The sequence below is a fragment of the Giraffa tippelskirchi genome, chromosome 12, assembly GCF_054371585.1.
Source record: "Giraffa tippelskirchi isolate mGirTip1 chromosome 12, T2T-mGirTip1v1.2.pri, whole genome shotgun sequence".
Taxonomy (NCBI): domain Eukaryota; kingdom Metazoa; phylum Chordata; class Mammalia; order Artiodactyla; family Giraffidae; genus Giraffa; species Giraffa tippelskirchi.
In genome coordinates, this window is record NC_137286.1 from 59711110 (window position 1) to 59729661 (window position 18552).

General features: G+C 50.2%; 1 protein-coding gene and 1 long non-coding RNA gene across 5 annotated transcripts in view; one reads left to right on the top strand and one right to left on the bottom strand.

Moving 5' to 3' along the window:
- The window catches only part of ADAMTS17 (ADAM metallopeptidase with thrombospondin type 1 motif 17), a 397426-nt gene that overhangs the window by 219992 nt on the left and 158882 nt on the right, over window positions 1-18552 (bottom strand). For all 4 annotated transcript variants that reach the window (XM_081551355.1, XM_081551354.1, XM_081551353.1 and 1 more), the window contains exon 8: window positions 11232-11337. In XM_081551355.1, the coding sequence (XP_081407481.1) occupies window positions 11232-11337 (106 nt within the window). The remainder of the gene's footprint in view (window positions 1-11231; window positions 11338-18552) is intronic.
- Window positions 11788-16229, top strand: LOC145530282 (uncharacterized). The gene is made up of 2 exons (XR_014071632.1): window positions 11788-12164; window positions 13290-16229. It is a non-coding gene; the product is annotated as an uncharacterized LOC145530282 (long non-coding RNA).

Genomic DNA, 18552 nt, shown 5'->3' on the forward strand with positions numbered 1-18552 from the left:
GTCACTGGCGGCGAGGGTGGGAAGAAGCCACACTTAGGAAAAGCACTGACTCTCCCACAGCGGCTTCTGCCTCCAAACGGAGAACACAAACTGAAAGGGAGACTGGAGGGGCAAAGACGGGAGTGCCAGCACCTCAAGGTCTTGGGTCAAGGGCCTATGCCGCCCTGTGGGGGTGTCAAAGACCACCGCCTTGGAGCCTTTTCAGGAGTGTCTGACATTTTTGTTCAGTGTTTCAGTCCTGTTGCTTCCTTTCATCTTCCTCATGGAAATATCTCATCTCACAGGAAAACCAAATTCTGCTTGATCAGCATGTTCCTAAACAGGTCTGTTGACATCTGTGAGTTTGACATTCTGGTGTTTAGCCAAAAATTTATCAGATTTTATGATACATTTTTAACAAGTAAGATGTACCAATCATGACAAGGAAAGCTGGTCTCTAAGTTACAGAGGAAGCTGAACGGAAACCCAGCATCAACTCTGGAAGCCTGGTAAAGACCTGTTGGAGACTGCTGGCATCGTAAGGATGGTAAATGAAGCACGGGTAAAATGGAACCATGGAGAAGACTCCAAAGTGAAGGCAATAAAGCTATTCTAAAAACTCCCCCATAGACCAAAATTTTAAAAATGAAAAAAAAAAGTTTTTCCCTTCAACTCCATATAAAGATCTCTATGTTTATATTTATATGTGTACACACACACACATACACATACACACACACACACACACACACACACACACACGCAGAGGTACAACACATAGCTAGGAGCGAGCATCGCTCTGAGATCGAGTCTCAGAGTATCACGTGCATAGGAATCACCCAGCTGGGCTTGGACCCTGCATTCCCAACAGGGTCCCAGGTGACAGGATGCTACTGGTGCTGGGACCACTCTCTGAGGAAGAAGGCGGGGGTGCAGCTGTGTGAGCGTCTCTCCCGCCTGTCCCTGGTGTAGCTCCACACCCAGGGCTGCCTCGCTCTTCCGCACCAGATTCTGAACGGGGCACTGGAACGGGGCGCTCCGGGCGGTGGCTACCAAGTCAGGAAGGACAGACCGGGCTGGGGTGGGGGGAGGTCGGGGGGCGGGGAAAGAGACGGGTCCTGGGAGCCTGCTCTGCCCAGTGAGCCAAGCTCCATGTGGGCCAGGCAGCCGGCCGCCAACCGCCTTTGTCTTCACAGTAGCTCCCTCCTTGGCGGAAGCAGGGCACAGATCACAGAGACTCGTCCTGGCCACCCCCCTCCCGCCGCCCCCAGGCTAGTTAAGGGTCACCGACCCAGGAAGCACGTGTTCCTGCCTGGAAGGCGCCTCTGACCGAAACCCAGCTGCCCTGCAGGTTGTCAGCGGGCGAGTCGTCTGGTCCTCGTGTGCCCGAAGCCGCCCTGCGGCAGGGGTCCCGCTGGGCCCACCAGGCCCCTGGCGTGAGAGACACTTTAACAAGTCTTCCTTGGAAAGCCACCGCTGATTCTCTGACCCCTTCTCGTTAACAACCTACCTGGTCATGAGCTGGGGAAGCCGTGGCCCTCGGAGAGGGGCAGGCTCACCCCCAATAACACTTCAGTCCCCCGAGTCCCAGCGCCCAGCTTCTCCAGGGGCTGTCAGCCCATCTCAGCAACAGCCTCTCTGGAAACTCCGACGACCCCACGATTTTTCCCGGCTCAGTTCAGAACTGACCAAGGCGCCTTCTTCTCGTTCTCTTTTTGCTCCTGATGATAGAGTTAGTGAATCACCAGGCTCACTTCACAGCGGCCCCTTCAAATACCCCAGAAGCATTTAAGCACAGCTGTGCTTAAGACGAGGCCTTTGTCAGGCATCCAGTGACCCTGGGGAGTGTTACAACCTTCCACATTCTATATCCTTCCACTTATTCATATTTTCTCTGAGAGGCCATCCCCAGATCCTCACGCAGGCCCCTGACAACTACAGTGCTCTGTTCTGAAATTGGGAACAAAATCCATGATTTCTGGCTCCCTTGGACCCTTCAAGCTCCTCCACTGGTCCTGTCTGCCACCGCCATCATCTGGCAAAACCACCACCTCCAGGCTAGGTGGGAGCGTGACCTCGGTGCCTAAAACTGGACAAGGAGAGCAGGGCCCTTTCCCAGAACCGCCGCTGACTGGGCTGGTGGCAAAGTTCCCAGGGGCGACGAGAACGTGCAGCTGCCCTCAGGCCTTTGGAATTTTCCATCAGCAGCGGGCAGTGGATGAACAAGGATTTCAGGCATGAAACCAAATACCTTGGGAGAATGCGGGCATGTGTGAGCCACAACAAAACACCACAAGCTGTGTGGCTCATCGACAACAGAAACTTCTTTCTCACAGTAGTAGACGCTGGAAGCCCAAGGTCGGGGGCCCAGCACGGTGGGGTCCTGGGGACCCTTTCCTGGGTCGCAGAGGCTGCTTTCTTGTTTTCTCACACGGCAGAGAGACAGCCAGCCAGCTCTCTGGCCTTTTCTTTGAAGGGCACCGATCCCATTCGTGTGGGCGCCACCCTCTTGAGCTAATTACTGGTCAGAGGCCCCACCTCCACGTAGCATCACCACAGCGGTGAGATCTCAACATAAGAGTCTGGGGGACACATCCACTCCGTCCGTAACAGAGCACTCCTCCAACTGTGGAGAAGTTTGCATGCTTAGGATGCCCCACCACCTCCCCAGTGCTTACACGACCCCGGTCAGGTACCCAGCAGCGGTCCTTCCTAGCAAATGTGGGTAAGCCCAGCACCAGAAGGGCCCCTTGGGGAGCGCTTGGCCTCAGGATGCGATCGGTTCCGCTATATAAAAGGCACCGCACTGGGCCTGAGGCTCTGGTCTGAGTCTCTGTTTGGTCACTTGGAGCCCTGGAAAGGGAAGCCGTCTGCAATATGAGGCTGAGATGACTTTGGACATCTCTTCCAGCTCCGAGAACCATGAGAAAAGCCACTGATGGGGAGCTGCCAGAAGCTCTGCTATTTCTAACAAGAAAATTGGATCTCATCTAATTCCTGGAATAGTCTGTAATGTAAGGAAGTTCTGAGGGGATTTCAAAATTTGGTTCTTCCGCCAAACCCAATTCACACCTCACATCCCCCTTCCTGCCCCACCATCTCCTCCAACACTGTCTCAGACGACATGATTTCAGGTAAGGAAATCCACCAATAATTAAACACAAAGAAATCCTGGGATGGAGACAAACACTCCCACATCTTGTGTAACCTTCCCTATCAGAGTAACGGAACTCTGGGAGCAGCAGACGCCCAGATCCAGCTGGATTTCCCATCATGGCGATAACATCCAGCCAATAGCTGCCTGGCCTAGCCGCTCAGGATGCAGGTGGGAACACATGTGTCTGCTCGCTGAAGAGCTTTTAATGGCTTTCCCTTTGTCTTCCCTCCCAGGCCTGGCCTGGGCAGATCTGGAAAGACTGCGATCAAGGGCCTCTTAAGAACAGTGGCTCTGGGCTTTCCAGTCAAGTGGAAGAAGGGTTCTCTCCTCACATTCAATCCGAGTCAAGGGTAAGACTCCAAAAGAAATGATGATAACTTCCTTGCAACTCTTCCTAATGCTGGACAGTAAGAAATCACTCCCTAAGGCAGAGAAGTCATTTAAACGGGGCCCCAGAGACAAAGTTCCTTGCTGCACTGGACCCTATGCCTCCCATTCAAAACCATCCATTTGGGTGGGGCCCAAAGGAAATTCTGCTTTTTTTCAGTTTGGGGTGGGAAAAGGAGGGGAAGGAAAGTTAGACCTGTTGGGAAGGAGTCACTCAGGGCACTGTGGAGTGGGGCTGAGAGCCGCTGTGCTGGGTGCAGACCCCATGGGGGCTGCCCCACAGCCCCCCACAAGTCACAAGTCATTCTAGCTCATCCAAGACACCAGGAGAAGGGTGGCTTGTAAATTAACGTCAAAGAGCTTAGAGTTTTCAGTGGCACATTTTTAAAAATAATAAGAAAAGTAAATGAGGTTTGATGTGACTCTGGAACTTGGGTAAGACAGCCAAGTCAAGGATGCTCATACACCAACTTTAATCCAGGGGCCAAGAGCTGAGGAAATGGTACTCAGAAATTGCTCCAGGCACTTCCACATGAATCCTGAGAGCCCTGAACACCACTGGCACCACCAGTTAAGGTTCCTTCTAGGAGAGGAGGCTGCAGGAGGCTACAGCAGCTGAGTAGGGATGGAGGCTGAGACCCAGGGATTCAGGGAGAAATCCCTCTGAAAATCTAGGGTTGGGACTTGCCTGCCCTAGAACCAGCCCTTCCTGCAGACCTCCTGCGGGCCATCTTTTCTGTTCTGCAAGAAAGGCTGACCCACACATGAACACAGCCGTCCCGAATTCCAGCTAGAATGAAAGAACACTTGTCCTTCTCCTGGGATTTCTAAACAGTTATAGCATTTGCAGAAATCCTCTCTCCACTCCACCTTCCATGTGATGTCCATGCTGTGCCCGCCAAGTTGAGCAGCCAGGCAGAGGACTCAGCAGGCTGCCTGGCCATCCTTGGGGGCCACCTGCCTGCTCACATCACCCCCAACCCCCGTGTGCCTGTCTCGGACCCCCTGCTCTGCACCGGCAGTTTGTTCCCCTCTTCACTCATCTGGATAATGACTTTCCTTCCTGCCTGTTCTGGGACTGAGACAATTCCTTTCAGTTTGAATTGTGTCAACTCCAGTTTTGAGAACAGTTCTCTCAGAACAGCTGTCCCCTCCCCTTTCCTCAGCTCCCCAGGCACCCAACCACCCTCTGCCCATAAACCACCATCCTTGGGAAATGAACGCAGCCTGCTTCCATGCCACACCTCAGGCAAGTGTGTCCCCAGGCACACAACAACAGGACACCCTTCCACGTCCACTGCCCTGAACTCATTTGCGTGTGTCACGTTCTAGCTGGAAACATCCAGAGTGCCTGGTTCTAGCTTTTGACCAGTGTCTTTACAGGAGGCCACCAAGCTTCACCCGGAACCTGCCTGGGCCATGGGTCCACTTTGTACCTCAGGCAGGTGGCCCCTCGCCTGCCCTCTGTGTTTGTTGGACTGAGCAGGGGAGCAGAGTCCCCCCTCTGGGCGACATCAGCCAGGGCGGGGCTTCCGCTAGCTCCAGAGGGTGAGGGGCACGCGTGTGGATCTGGGGACCCGGTTGTGCACCATGCACTGATGGGCCGGGGTCCATCTAGGACTGACTGTGTGTCTGCAGGTATACAAGTGTCATCAAACACAGCTCCTGATCGCAGGGTCTTTATATCGCTCAACCTCAGCCCTGCGTTTCTCTCCAGGTGGGCGCGTCAGGCCCCTGTGGGCTGCCTGTCCCCCTCCTTCTGCTCTTTCCCGTCCATTTCCAGGTCGCCCAGGAGGTGTCAGTTGTGATAAGACCGGACTACCCCTGACTGCGGTGGCTTAGCGGTGGCTTCTTTCAGGAGGGCTGGACCTTCCCTCACCTGACTCGCCAGCTATGAGCACGACTATTGGGCTTCCCTGGTGGCTCAAGTGGTGAAGTCTGCCTGCAATGCAGGAGCCACAGGTGACTCAGGTTCGATCCCTGGGTCAAGAAGATCCCCTGGAGAAGGAAATGGCAACCCACTCCCGTGCTCTTGCCTGGAGAATCCCATGGACAGGGGAGACTGGTGGGCTACAGTCCATGGGGTTGCAAAGAATCGGACACGACTGAAGTGACTTGCACGCACGCATCTGGTGCAGGGCTAGGAGAGTGGCAAAAAAGCACGGAATTCGGGGCAACCTCGCGAGGGGCGAGCTGGAGCCAGGAGCACATCCAGCACCACGGCTCAACCCTGAGCGTGACCGGGGGGACAGGGCCAGGGAGCGAGAGGTGGGGCAGGCAGGCGGATGAGGCTGGAAGCAGTGACACAGCCCCGCCCTGCTGCCCCTGGTGTCTCCTGGAGAGCTTTCCAGGTGTCCCTCCCCAGAGTGGCTGGTTTAACTGATCGGGCCTGTTAACACTTGGCCACGGGCACTTCCAAGAGCCTCAGGGGCTCCTCTCCTGCAGCACAGCCCATATTTCACCTCTGCTGGGTTCCCAAGTTCCCATGAAGGCAGCATTTTTTCAGAGGCCCCAGGCAGAGCCAGCTGACCAGAGCAGAGGTAGATTCCAGAATGGAAAGACCCAAGAAAGGGCATCTGGAAGTCAGGAAAGACCCCAGAAAGAGCAGGTGGGGAGAGGCCCAGCCCAGAACAGCTTGCACGTGGGCCATGGCTCTGGGGCCTCCTGGAGCACCTTCTTCAGATTTCTGTGGGTTGGAGGGGTCACATGGTTTGGTCTGACTGTCTAGGCAGGCACTGATCTGGCTCAGGCTTATCTAACAGAGCCTCCTAAATCTGACAGAAGCAGAGATTTACTTTCTGCAAAGGAAAGTTCCCGTTTTTCTGAGTGGGTAGCTGGGTAGGCAGTGAGTAGAGTCCCTCTCCGCTCTCCCCACCCCACCTGGAAGCCCTGTTTAAACACATCCCCGGTACTGCCTTAGCTTGTGTGCAAGCTGCATGCATGGTTCCTGGGTTTCCCCAGTCCCCAAATGACCAGCTGAGACTTGGGTCTGTGCCCTCCAGCCTCCAATTGCACTAGGAAGCATTCTTCTCAATCAAATATCTCCCCTGGGCCTTACCACGCCACATTAGACCGACCTTCCCCCAAACAAAAGGCACTCTAACCAATTTTCATGGAAACATTTTCTTTCTAACACTAAAAGTTCCAAATCATAGCCAACAACAGCCTCTAAAAATATGTTATACTAACATCACTACCAATGCTCCCCTTGATCATCAGGGTATCACTTGATTTTGTTTTTTATTTTTCTCGTGGGCAGTCAGCATGGACATGAGCTTCTGAAGAGAGTTCTTCCCATGAGCAATCAGGGCTGCATTTGGCCTCAAAGAAACGGATGCTTGGAGCTCTCCCTCTTTCTCTCTAAAGTCAAATAGTGATGAACAACTTGGACACTGAGGTTCACTGCAAGGCATCCTGGTTCCTTAAGGGAAAGACCTGGGCAGAGCTGTCCCAGCTGGGCGGTCTGCTCCACATCAGTGATTCTGTTCTAACCAACAACAGCTGGAAACGTGGCCCTCAAGTGAAAGGTCTATCGCAGACACCCTCTCGTGCTCAAGACCATCACTTTCTCATGGTCACTGCAGGCTCAAGAAGGCACAAAAACAGCCTCATTTTCAGCTGGGTTTCTCAAGCTACCACAACAAGACAGGGAGACAGCTGCCTTCCAAAGCTCACACAGGCAAACCAAAAGATGGGGGTAGCTGCCTTTCATGGGCAAGAAGGCATCTAAGGCCATGTTGCTGTTGTTAGTCGCTCAGTCGTGTCCGACTCTCTGTGACCCCATGGACTGCAGCATGCCAGGCTTCCCTGTCCCTCACCATCTCCTGGAGCTGGCTCAAACTCATGTCCACTGAATCAATGATGCCATCCAACCATCTCATCCTCTGTGGCCCTTCTCCTCCTGCCTTCAATCTTTCCCACCATCAGGGTCTTTTCCAATGAGTCGGCTCTTCACATCAGGCTCATTAAAAAGCCTCAAAGCTGCCATCAGAACAGCAGCTGACAGACCCAGCTCATCCTCCAGGCAGGAACACAGGACAGCCCCTTCCCAGGGTGTCCCCCACGACTGCCATCAGGAAATGCAGATCCTTCACTTTCTGTCTAAAGCCATGGCCTGAGTCTTTTATGCCCTACCTCTTTACCGGGGCAGATCACCAGAAAACTGCCAATCTCACCAACAGCACTTGAGCTTCCCAGGGAAACCCCTCTAGAGGACACACGAGCTTCCTTCAGGGAGCTGTACCATGCCATTTTTGCCCTCTCTGCATTGGTTGCTGGCAAACTGAAGGTACCTTGGATTTTTGGATATATAGCAAGCTCTCTTCTTTATAACATATATTTCTATAATTTGCATTCTTATTTTAATGGCCCTGTTGCATGGGTATATTATCATATGTGTGTGTGTGCATGCTAAGTCGCTTCAGTGGTGTCCGACTCTTTGCGACCCCATGGACTGTAGCCTGCCAGGCTCCTCTGTCCATGGGATTCTCCAGGCAAGAGTACTGGAGTAGGTTGCCATGCCCTCCTCCAGGGGATCTTCCAGACCCAGGGATCAAACCTGAGTCTCCTACATTCCAGGTGGATTCTTCACCACTGAGCCACCTGGGAAGTCCATATTATCATACAAGTGATCCCAAATCATTTTAGGCAGAGACTAGAAATTGTCTTTAAAGTACCACTAAGTTTCCTAATCTATAAAGTAAAAGCTAGTAAAACTGCTTCATAGGACAGATTCAATAACACAGTGAATACACAGCATCTAACAGTACCTGGTACACAGTATGTGCTCTATGAGATCTGATGTGATTTAAACATCATCACTTCATTGTTAATTTATGTCCAAAGCGGCATTATTGATGTTACCAAGTCAAAATTTTTTCATTTAATTTATAATTTAGAACTTATTTTATTGCAAATTAGATTGGAGCCAGTTCGCAGCACCAAATGAATTGTTTTTGAACTACAATAATTGAAATAAAACCATGCATACAAGGGAGAGATGGAGAAAAATGCCAGCACTACAATGAGTTAAATATTAAACCTGAGTCTTACATTTAGCTTTGTGTTTTTTGAAAGCCAAAGCAGAAATGAAATCATGTTAACTTATCTGATGCTCATCAGCTGATAAATGACCTGTGCAGCTCCTACGGAAAGTGACTTTTTTCCTAACCCTGGTATCTGAGGATAAGTGTTCACACTGCTCCTCACAGGAAGCATACTGGGCACGGAGCAGAAGGGCCACGTCCATGCATGCCTGCATGCAAAGGCACACACATTCGTCCTTCAGAAGACGTGCTTTGCTTTTCAGTATTACATGGTTAGGGTCTGGTGGGTGAGCTCTCTGGAGATTTCCCATGGGTGCACAGAGGGGTGTTCTTTATCGTTTTCTAAAACTCTCACCGAGAAAGTTTGTTCAAGAGCATGGACGGGTGGATCAGATCACTGAGAATACCAACCTATGTCCGTCTACACACACTTAAGAAACACAGAGTTAAATTATTCCTCTCTATCCCAAAGTATGCACCAGTTTCCAGGTTCGCATCTGTAAATCATCCTGTCCAGTGGCTTTCCCGAGAGTGCAGGCAGGCCTCCACCTTCCCACTCCACACAGCCTCCCTGACTTCTCTGAGCCGGATGACCAGAGGGGTCCGTGGACAGGGAGGCTGACTTCACCCATGGAGGATCTGTTTCTCAATGCTTGCAAATAATCAGAGACAACAGACTTCTCTGGGAAAACCATGCTCGCCCAACCAGGGGCAGGACCAAATGTTAGCAGGATTTATTGGCTTTGAGGAACAATAAGGTGTTTGTTTTTGCAGGTAATTAGAGTTCAGTAGCAAGCTATAAAGAGTTCTCCGAGCATTCTAAACAGACTGTAGCTAAAGGCTACTGGATTATGACTGAATCTAATCATTCATCTGCAGACCTCCCATGTTAAGATGCCAGTATTTGATAAAGCACAACCACACAGACCACCGGAGAGGAATGGCACTCCGTGCTCTTAACGTCCAGGGAGAGAAGGCGGCCCACGTGGGCTCACGTGTGGGGGTGACTCCTGCCATGGGATGTGGCAGTTCACATAAACGTATCTCTTCAAAGGTCCACACACCTTGCATGTTGGGAAATGTTTCGACAACTCTGCACTCTCACAACTGTCAGGGAGTGGGTTCCCAGGTACGAGGACGGGCTGGGTGGGGCATTTGACAGAGTGAAGTGGTTTGCAAAGCCATAGGCATTTGCACTTTTCTCTCAGCATCCACTATTGAATGTGGGGCTTTTTGTTGTTTTTTTTCTTAACAAATCTGAGATATGAATACAAATTTGATTACAACTAATTTAAAAAGTTATTTTCTAGCAGTATAGGCAAAAGAGTACAAGCAAAGTGCTGTCACCAATATTTTTAAAATACTGTCAATTGAGGTTTGACAGAAAACAACAAAATTCTGTAAAGCAATTATCCTTCAATAAAAAAATAAATAAAAAAATACTGTCAAGATGAAATAAGTGTGTGCTTAGAGATAACTGCTCATCTTGCTTATCTTGGCCAATAACTTATTATTTTCTCCTTAATATCTGAAAATACGCCTAAGATTATTTTCATTTACTCTACTCACTTCATGATAACCAAGAGGCACAGATAAGTCAATAACAAACCCACCCACAGGAGCGAAAAAAATTAAAATGAGACCACATAAACGAAACAAGGCAAAAAAAAAATCAAGCCTCAGATATGGCTAAGACTAGGGGACAACGGCCGCTTTTGTACTCCTCACCCATTGCCTCTACTCTTGAGGAGCTTGAGCTCACATGTAGGATTCCAGGCCTCTTACAATGTACGGCACTAGCAAAACTTGACAATATATGTATTTTCCCCAAGAACTAGATTTACTTTTAATTTTGTTCTCTTCAGTCCAGTATAAATTTCCCCATTGTTCTGCATGTTTTGGCCTCCTCAGTTTATTTATTTAAAGTTCTTAAGCAGTCATCTCACAATGTTTCCTTCAGAGAAACATAAAACAGACAGCTACTCCAGGAGGAAGAGAAAACCCTCTGGCCGCGGTTTGAGAGTCAGCTGGCCTCCTGCCCCCACCCCTCCCCGCCCCAGGCTCCCTGCAGGTGATCTCAGCCTTGGACCAGCCACTCACCCCCGAACCTTCTGTCTAAAACACCAGCAGGCAGCCCCAGGTTCTGGCCACACCGTCTTTGGGCCTAAGGTTCTGTGGTTCTTTCTTCCTCAAGGGGAGAATTGCCAATGGACCAAGGGCGTAGCTGATGACTCTTTAAACTAAGACGCTGACATTCTACTTTCAGAAAGTTGGACTTTGTTTGCAACTGGCTGAAAAAAAAAAAATTCAACGGCACGATGATAATCCCACTATCTGAATATATTTAGAGTGAATCAAAGTCGTGCTGATCTGGGAAAGGGGATGCAACTGACGACGACACTCTGAGAAAAACCTCTTCCCTTTACAGCATGTGCTTTAAGGACAGACCAACATCAAACGAGCACTTCCACTCTCAGAGACAGTCTGTTCAGTGATCTCCTGGATTCCCTGAAGGGCTGGGGCTCAGGCTTGCCTAGGTCCCTACTCAGAGGAAGCAAAGGCACCCAGCAGTATTGTTTTAGAACTTCCAGAATCTGAGTGAAAAGAATATGTATTCAGAAAAGCATTTAAAGAGGCAGAACAATCCAGAGTCTGATACTTACTTGTGGCCCAGCTCATGAGCGATGGTAAAGGCCAAATTGAGGCCATTGTCTTCGGCAAGCACACATTTCCTCTTAGCACTGCACACACCTCCTAAGTAAGCAATTCCTGCAGCAGAGACACAAAACACATCCTCTTCAGAACATGCGAGGTCCTGACCTCGCAGGGCAAATCCACACGGTCAACATCACACACCATCGAGAGGGGCAAGCAGGGGCGAGGATGACCACGGGACTGGGCCTGTCTCTCCAGAGCTCACGGAGACTGGCTGCTTGGTGTGGGATGCTTCTGTATTTGTCTAATAATAATAATAACCACCACAAGCATCTCTCGAGCATTTGACATGCATCAGGCTGAGCAGTTTGCACATCTTATCCAACGAAGTCCTCATTAGCCAGGATGGAGGCAAGAGGGAAACCGCAGTTCAGAGAGGAAAGGTACCTTTCCCAAGGTCCCCTGGACTGGCACCGGGAGCTAGAGGCTGAGGCAGCCAACTTCCACCTCCAGGGCCGGGGCCAGGCGAGACCAGCAAGGGGAGGTACCCAGCGTGCAAGGTTCAGGGAGAGGACCCCCAGGGGGTGAGCAGGCCCCTTCAGACTCCGTGCCCCGGGCCTCCACGTCCCTCGCCCCAGGCCCAGCCCCGCTAGGGTTAATGCTCTCAGGGGGTGAGCCAGACCAGGGCCAGGGCTCACTCAGAGCAGGCCAAGGACAGTGGGAAGGCTCAGGAAAATGTCTCAGGAGCCCATCGCAGGATGAGACCAGATCCTGGGAGGAATGAAAGACACCGGACGAGTAAGGGCCCGGAAGCTACCTGGGAAGACGGACCCCACGGTCCAGTGGCTCATCCCTGCACACACGAGAGGGACCCCAGGACCTTCCCTGATGTGGGGGAACTGAAGCAGCGCGGCTAGGGGAACCAGACTCAGGACAACACTGTGAGCAAGGGGCTGAGGGCAGAGGGCGGAGGGGCCGGGCTGTGGGGGGGATGGGGGAAGACAGAGGATGGAGGGGCCCAGGCTGCCGGGGGGATGGGGGGAGGACAGAGGATGGAGGGGCCCAGGCTGCCAGCGGCAGTGGGGGGAGGACAGAGAGTGGAGGCGCCCAGGCTATAGGGGGTGATGGGGGGAGGACAGAGGATAGAGGGGCCAGGCTCTGGGGAGCGATGGGGGTGAGGACAGAGGGGGCCGGCCTGCCGGGGGCAATGGGTGTTCCATGGGAGCAAAGCTGTCCTGGTACAGAGGCCTGTGAACAGGAGAGGGCCTTGGATGGACTGGGCACAGCTGTAGGTCACGGGCATCAGCCGTGCATGGCTGCCGGTCTCCGGGCTGACACTGCCCGTGGCGGCTCTGCACATTCCTCCCCAGCTCTGAACCTAGGAAGGGCATCCCCGTGATCCCCTCCAAGGACAGGGGCTGGGACAAGACTTGAATGCTGGTGGCGGCCGATTCTCCACGGTGTCCTGTGACACGAATGAGGGCCAGGGGCCGGGGGCAGCGGTCGGCGGGTCACAGGCCTGGGAGGGCCAGGTGCCAGCCTCGCTGTGCACTCACAAGGGTGCGGAGCGGGCAGTGGCTCCAGCCAGGCATGCACGGGCCGGTGGCACCAGTGACCAGGGCCTCTGCCCACCGGCCCTGCACCCTGGGAAGGGCTGTGGCAGCACGCAGCTCCCTCAAAGCGCTTAAGGAATCTTGGGAGCGAAGGGCAGCCCTGCGGGCACAGGGGCCAGGGAGGGAAGGAGCCGGCAGAGACAGTAAGTACAGGTATTTAGTAATTAAAAATGAACCTCTCTGCCGGCTCCCAAAGAGCTAAACCTACATTCTGTTTGTTGACATCAAGACTAGGCCGGGGCAGACCTCCGCCACACACAGGGCCCCCCTCACAACCTCCGCGAGGGGCAGACCAGTTCAGCACAGGAGCCGGGCACCACGGCACATGTCTGCTTTTATTTGGAAATGTGCTTGGCTAGGGTTGAAGTTTTTGTTTTGTTTTCCACAAAAAAAAAAAAAGAAAGAAAAGAAAGGAAATGCTCTTTGGCCCCAAGATGTGTTTTTTGCATGTAGGCATCTTAATGCAGACGACGGGAAGGAAGAAAATGACAACCAGAAAGGACACGATCTGCCTTTGAGGTGCCTTCAAGTTCGTTATTCTAGTTTTGTTTTAAAAATGCTTTGTGGGCTGCTGCAAAAATTCCGGCAGTGAGCGGGGCGGAAAGCTTCCACACGGCATGGACAGCATCTGCGTGCCGCACACACGCACACACTCAAACGCACCCCTGGTCGTGCCCAGGCTCCCGGGTCAGTGAATCAATCGGAAACAATCAGATGTGCTCGCCCCGAGGAGTCGTCTGGTGAGGGGGAAAGACAGACATCCAGGGCCAGCTATGCTGAGCTTGCTGTCCCAGGAACGCCTGCTGAACCAGCAGACTTCAAATACCACTCAGCACCAGGATGGGGCATCGTGAGTTTCCACTCTCACTGGGTAACACGCAAGGCTGGGGGAACAACTAAGGGGAGGGCCTCTGAATAATCGCATTTTAGTTTCTCCACGATGCAGATGACTTTTTTTTTTTTTTAAACTAGAAAATGAAGCCTCGGTTTATAAGAGATGCTCCCAGGCAAAGGTGGATTAAGGTCTAGTGTTTTTAATGATTTATTCCAATTGTGAACTGCCTGGTCATAAAACCAAGCAAGGCAAAACACCTCAACAAAAACAGCCCCAAAATGGAGCCTAGGAGCTTGCAAGTTTATGAGCAGTGCTGTGGAAAATGCTTAGAACTCGAAAAACAAAGTCTGGAGAGAAGCCCAGGTTGTTGTAAGAGCGCTGTAGGGAACAGATGGTAATTAAGCCAGGAGCTGCAGGGGAAAACAAAGCCCAGCACTGTTCCATGATTTCTGGGGACAGCCGTGTAGAGAGCAGGGTGCAATGGAGACACGAAGACACCCTGTTACCTCTGCAAAGGCACCAGCTTGAAAACCCCATCAGAGGCCCCCTCGGCGCTTGTCAAGAAATGAGGAAAACCCAGTTTTCTCAGCATTGATTTTGTTTTTTAAATTAAAAAATGAAGTCTGTAAACATAAGTTCTGCTAATGTCCATGCTGAAACTGTGGAAGCAGAGGGACCTTCTGGTGGATCTGGAATTCCCCACAGACAGCAAGGATTTCTCAGACTCTAGAGTGGTGCTTTCAATGGTTTCGGCCTTCCATGATTTCAAATTCTCCACCAGAGAAATCAGAGTAGAGCTTAGTTTTGAAATCTTAAAAAACATCAATTCCACATGTTTGCAGAGCTCCTTGGAACAAAAGCGAAGCAGAAAGGCAACTGGCATTTATTAGGGTTCTCTTCGCAGGCGCGTTCAGCTCTGCATGCGTGGTCCTCTCTTATTTGGAAGGTATTATGGCCCCACTTTACAGGCAGGGAAGTGAAGGTTCAGCATCCACTTACATGGCTGATCAGGGCTCAGACTTGGGTACAAACACAGCACCCACGCTCTTTCTCCAGCACCCACGCTCCCGCAGGCAAACCCTGGGCCTCCCACACCAAAGTTTTGGTAACCTGCAACAATGATAAGCTTGAAGGATTTAAAGGATTTTCATAAATCTTAATGTGCACTTATGCTGAGATATAGGTGGGATACAGTAAAGGTTTCACATGTTTAAGTCCAAATTCTTTAATCATAAAGATGAAAATACTTGAGGGATATATGCGGTCATATTAACTGTAGTAGAGCTACCTCTAGGACATGATTAAGTCATTACAGATCTTTCCGTTTCTTCCTTTTGGCTTAAACCTAGTACAATGAATATGTACTCACTATGAAAATTAAAGTTATTGGTTATATTCCATTTATTCAAGGTGACATACAACTGAGACAGGGGTGGGAGACTAACAAACCAACACCAACAACAAAAACTCGGATTTTGATTCTGAGTGCACAGCCCTGAAAGCAGTAGATATGAAGGAAGTTCACGGTCAACACATAATTGAGTGTGTGCTTGTATCCCAAGGGCGACTCACTCCATCTCTATGAAACCCTTGGCACAGATTAGGAAAAGCAATATACATTTTGGAAAGTCTGAAATACTGGAGTTAGAGATGAAGGGCTATAAAGTGTTTTCCTGATGCCTGGAGACGTGTATCTAATTCATCACAAAGCAGACCACATCCACCAGAGCCTCCCAACTCAGCTTCTCACGCAAATCAATGCAGTGTGGACACACTCTTCTCCATTCCTTTTCGTGGTGGGAGTACAAGCTTGAGGAGCAAATTGGGTGAGATGGTTTAATTTCTTTTTCAGTGGAAAACTGTGTGGTGTAAACACATAATTCTTAGACTTAGAGTTGGCCATATGATCTTTTCTAGATTTAAAGAGTAAACAATATCCAATTGTATAAACTCTGGTTTATCCAGCAAATTGTCTATGTCAACAGTTTACAACCGCTGGCCCTGTTGCCCATTACTCAGATCTTCTTGGGCTCTGCCTCTGAGAGAGATGGTCAGCTTTCTCCCACCAGCTGCTCCAGGAATCAACACCATCATGGTTTTATCCCTGGCATACCACGCTGCCAATTATGAGATCTCAATTTACATCTATTCTCTCAGCAATCACAGCAGTAGAGACCGAGTTTCACGCTCAGGCTTGTCAACAAGTCCTTGTGCTCTTGGAAACTCACGAAGTGGTTGGAGGTATGATTTGAATTTGTGAACGGCATTAGGAACAAATGTCTTAGAATCTAGGATGTGACAAATGAAAAGTAACTATGGTCTATTCTTATTACTCATGGTACTTGGATTCTAAAAGGAAGCTCTGAACCCTGAATTCTGGAATAGAGAACAATTGGTCCTGGGGAAATACAGGATTTGGTTTCTGTGAGCCTCTGATCACATTCTGTCAACTGACACATAACCCTGTTTTATGTGTGTCTGTTTAAAGACACCTATTCAATACGTATCATTGATTCATTAACACTGAACTCAGTGCCAGCAGGCTATAACTCAAGGCTGAACACAGTTCATCTTGTGTTTTCTTTGCAAGGCGTGTGGCAACCTTGAGCTTTGAAACACTAATCACCACTTCAGCACTATCTTTGGAGGCCACTTGAAATAGCAAAATCACCACTAAAAGCAGAAAAATATGAAAAACAAGGTGCCAGAGAGACCTCAAAAAGGACAGTTGTTCATAGCATGAGAACTGAAACAAGAAAGGAAAACACTGCCTTGTTTGACCTCTCCTGGGAACATGCCTGTTGGGTGACTCAAGTATTTCACCATTCGCCATGTATCTGCAAATGACCACAGAAGTACTGCAAGTACCGACTTGGGAGTTTCAAATGAATTTTAACGAGTAGGTGAATTCACAAATGCAGACTCTATGAACAAAGAAAATTGGCTGCATTCTCAAAAACCGTGTCTTTTATCAGGCACAATGAAGTTCTTATCACTTGCAATAAGGAAAATCACTTTTCATTTACATTTCCTATATACGCTGCTTATATTTCCTAACTCTATACTATTAGATTAACGGACTCAGGCCCTTCTCTGTAATTCTGCTTCTGCAGTCTCTGAGATCAGTGGTTCACAGAGTCACTGTAAGTCACTGACCCCCCTAAAGGGTTCTGCACAAAGTGGACTGAGCCCCATATATGCCTAAGGACAGGCACAGCTTCTAACAAATCGGGAAAGAAGGTTCACGGTAAGTGTCTGGAGAGATGGCAAGGGTAGGAGAGGGTGGTCCCACTGCTTGGGACTGAGGGACACTGCTTTCTAGCCTGGCCCTGCCCATGGCTTTCTGCCCTGGTGCAGGGCCCCCATGTTCCAGGGGGCACAGCAGGACAGCCCCTCCCAGACTCAGCTTTGTCTTAGTAATTCTCCCACAAGTAGGAATCCCTATCTTCCTGCTCTTCTGGGTCCCCTGGGGTTAGTCACAGCGGAAGCAAGATGAGTTAACTAAGGTCTTTACCCTACACCATGGATGGGGGTGGGAGGCAATGGCTTAAAAAGCAGCACTGGTTCCCTCCTTAAACATGAGCACTGCAGAAGTGGCCACTGCAATACAAAACTGTCTGTGCCAAACATCTATCTAACCTGGAAGCACTGATGAACTAAAAACCCAGCAGTTCACTAAAAGTCAAATGAAGCAGTAAATAGAGAAAGTGTGAAGGTAATAGCTTCCAAGTCTGACCCTGAAGGGCTCACATGCTTGATTTTGAAACTTAATACCAAGTTAGAGTAATCAAAGCACTGTGATACACACACAGACATTCAGATCCACTGAACAGAACCAAGAATCCAGAAATAAATCTTCATATTTACAGTTAACTGACTTTTGACAAAGGTGCCAAGACCATCCAATGGGGGAAACAAGAGTCTTTTTCAACAAATGGTGCTGAGACAAATAGATACTCAATGTCAGACCCCCTTCCTTAGATCATACACAAAAATGAACTCCAAATGGATTGTAGACCTAAATGTAAGAGCTAAAACGATAACTCTTCCAGAAGAAAACAGAAGTAAATCTGATCAGAGGGAAACTCGAAGCCTTCTCAGATGTAACACCAAAAGCATGAGTGACGATAAAAGAAACCCACGCCAGTGTGTTTACCAATGCAGACAGCGTCTTCTTGTGGCCCACTCCTCCCACAAAGGAGAATGGCTGGGTGGGGGCTGGGAGTGAGGTGGGGAGAGACGGAGTGCCCATCCAAGCAGTGAACGTGCTGATACATCCCCAAGGAAGCTGTCCAGCCGTGCTGCCTGCATTATGGCTTCCTGCTAAGTTGGGACCATCCCAGCGGCCTCTGTGCTACAGGCAAGCTCATGCAGCCGTGTCATATCCACGTGAGCTGCTGCTTTGTGTGTGCATGGGTGTGTGTGTGTGTGTGTGTGTGTGTGTGTGTGGCGCTTGATTACGGTCAGAACCAGAAAAGACAACGTGTGCTGGGTCGCACTCCGGCTTAGGACAAACATGCCCTCACTCTGGGCGTCCCAGGCACCTCCAGGATCTAGGGCTTTAGGAAGAGATGCCACCGCTGGTGAGGGAAGCACACAGCAAGACCCCCAGAGGACTCGAGGGTTGCTGGGCTAGAGCCGAGACTCCCACAAGAGAAGTTAAGTGAGTGAAGTGTAAACAGAGGAGTCCACTCTCCCTGGGATTCACAAACTGGAACCGAAAAATTTATACAAAAGGTTTGCTGCACTCTGTGGAAACTGAAATATACTGGGAGATGGGGAGGGAAGAAAAATAACTATTGACATTCAACAGCCCACATCCAGCTTGAGCCAGGCGCACGGAGACAAGATGCTCCAGTAAGATGGTGCCTGTGTCTGGGA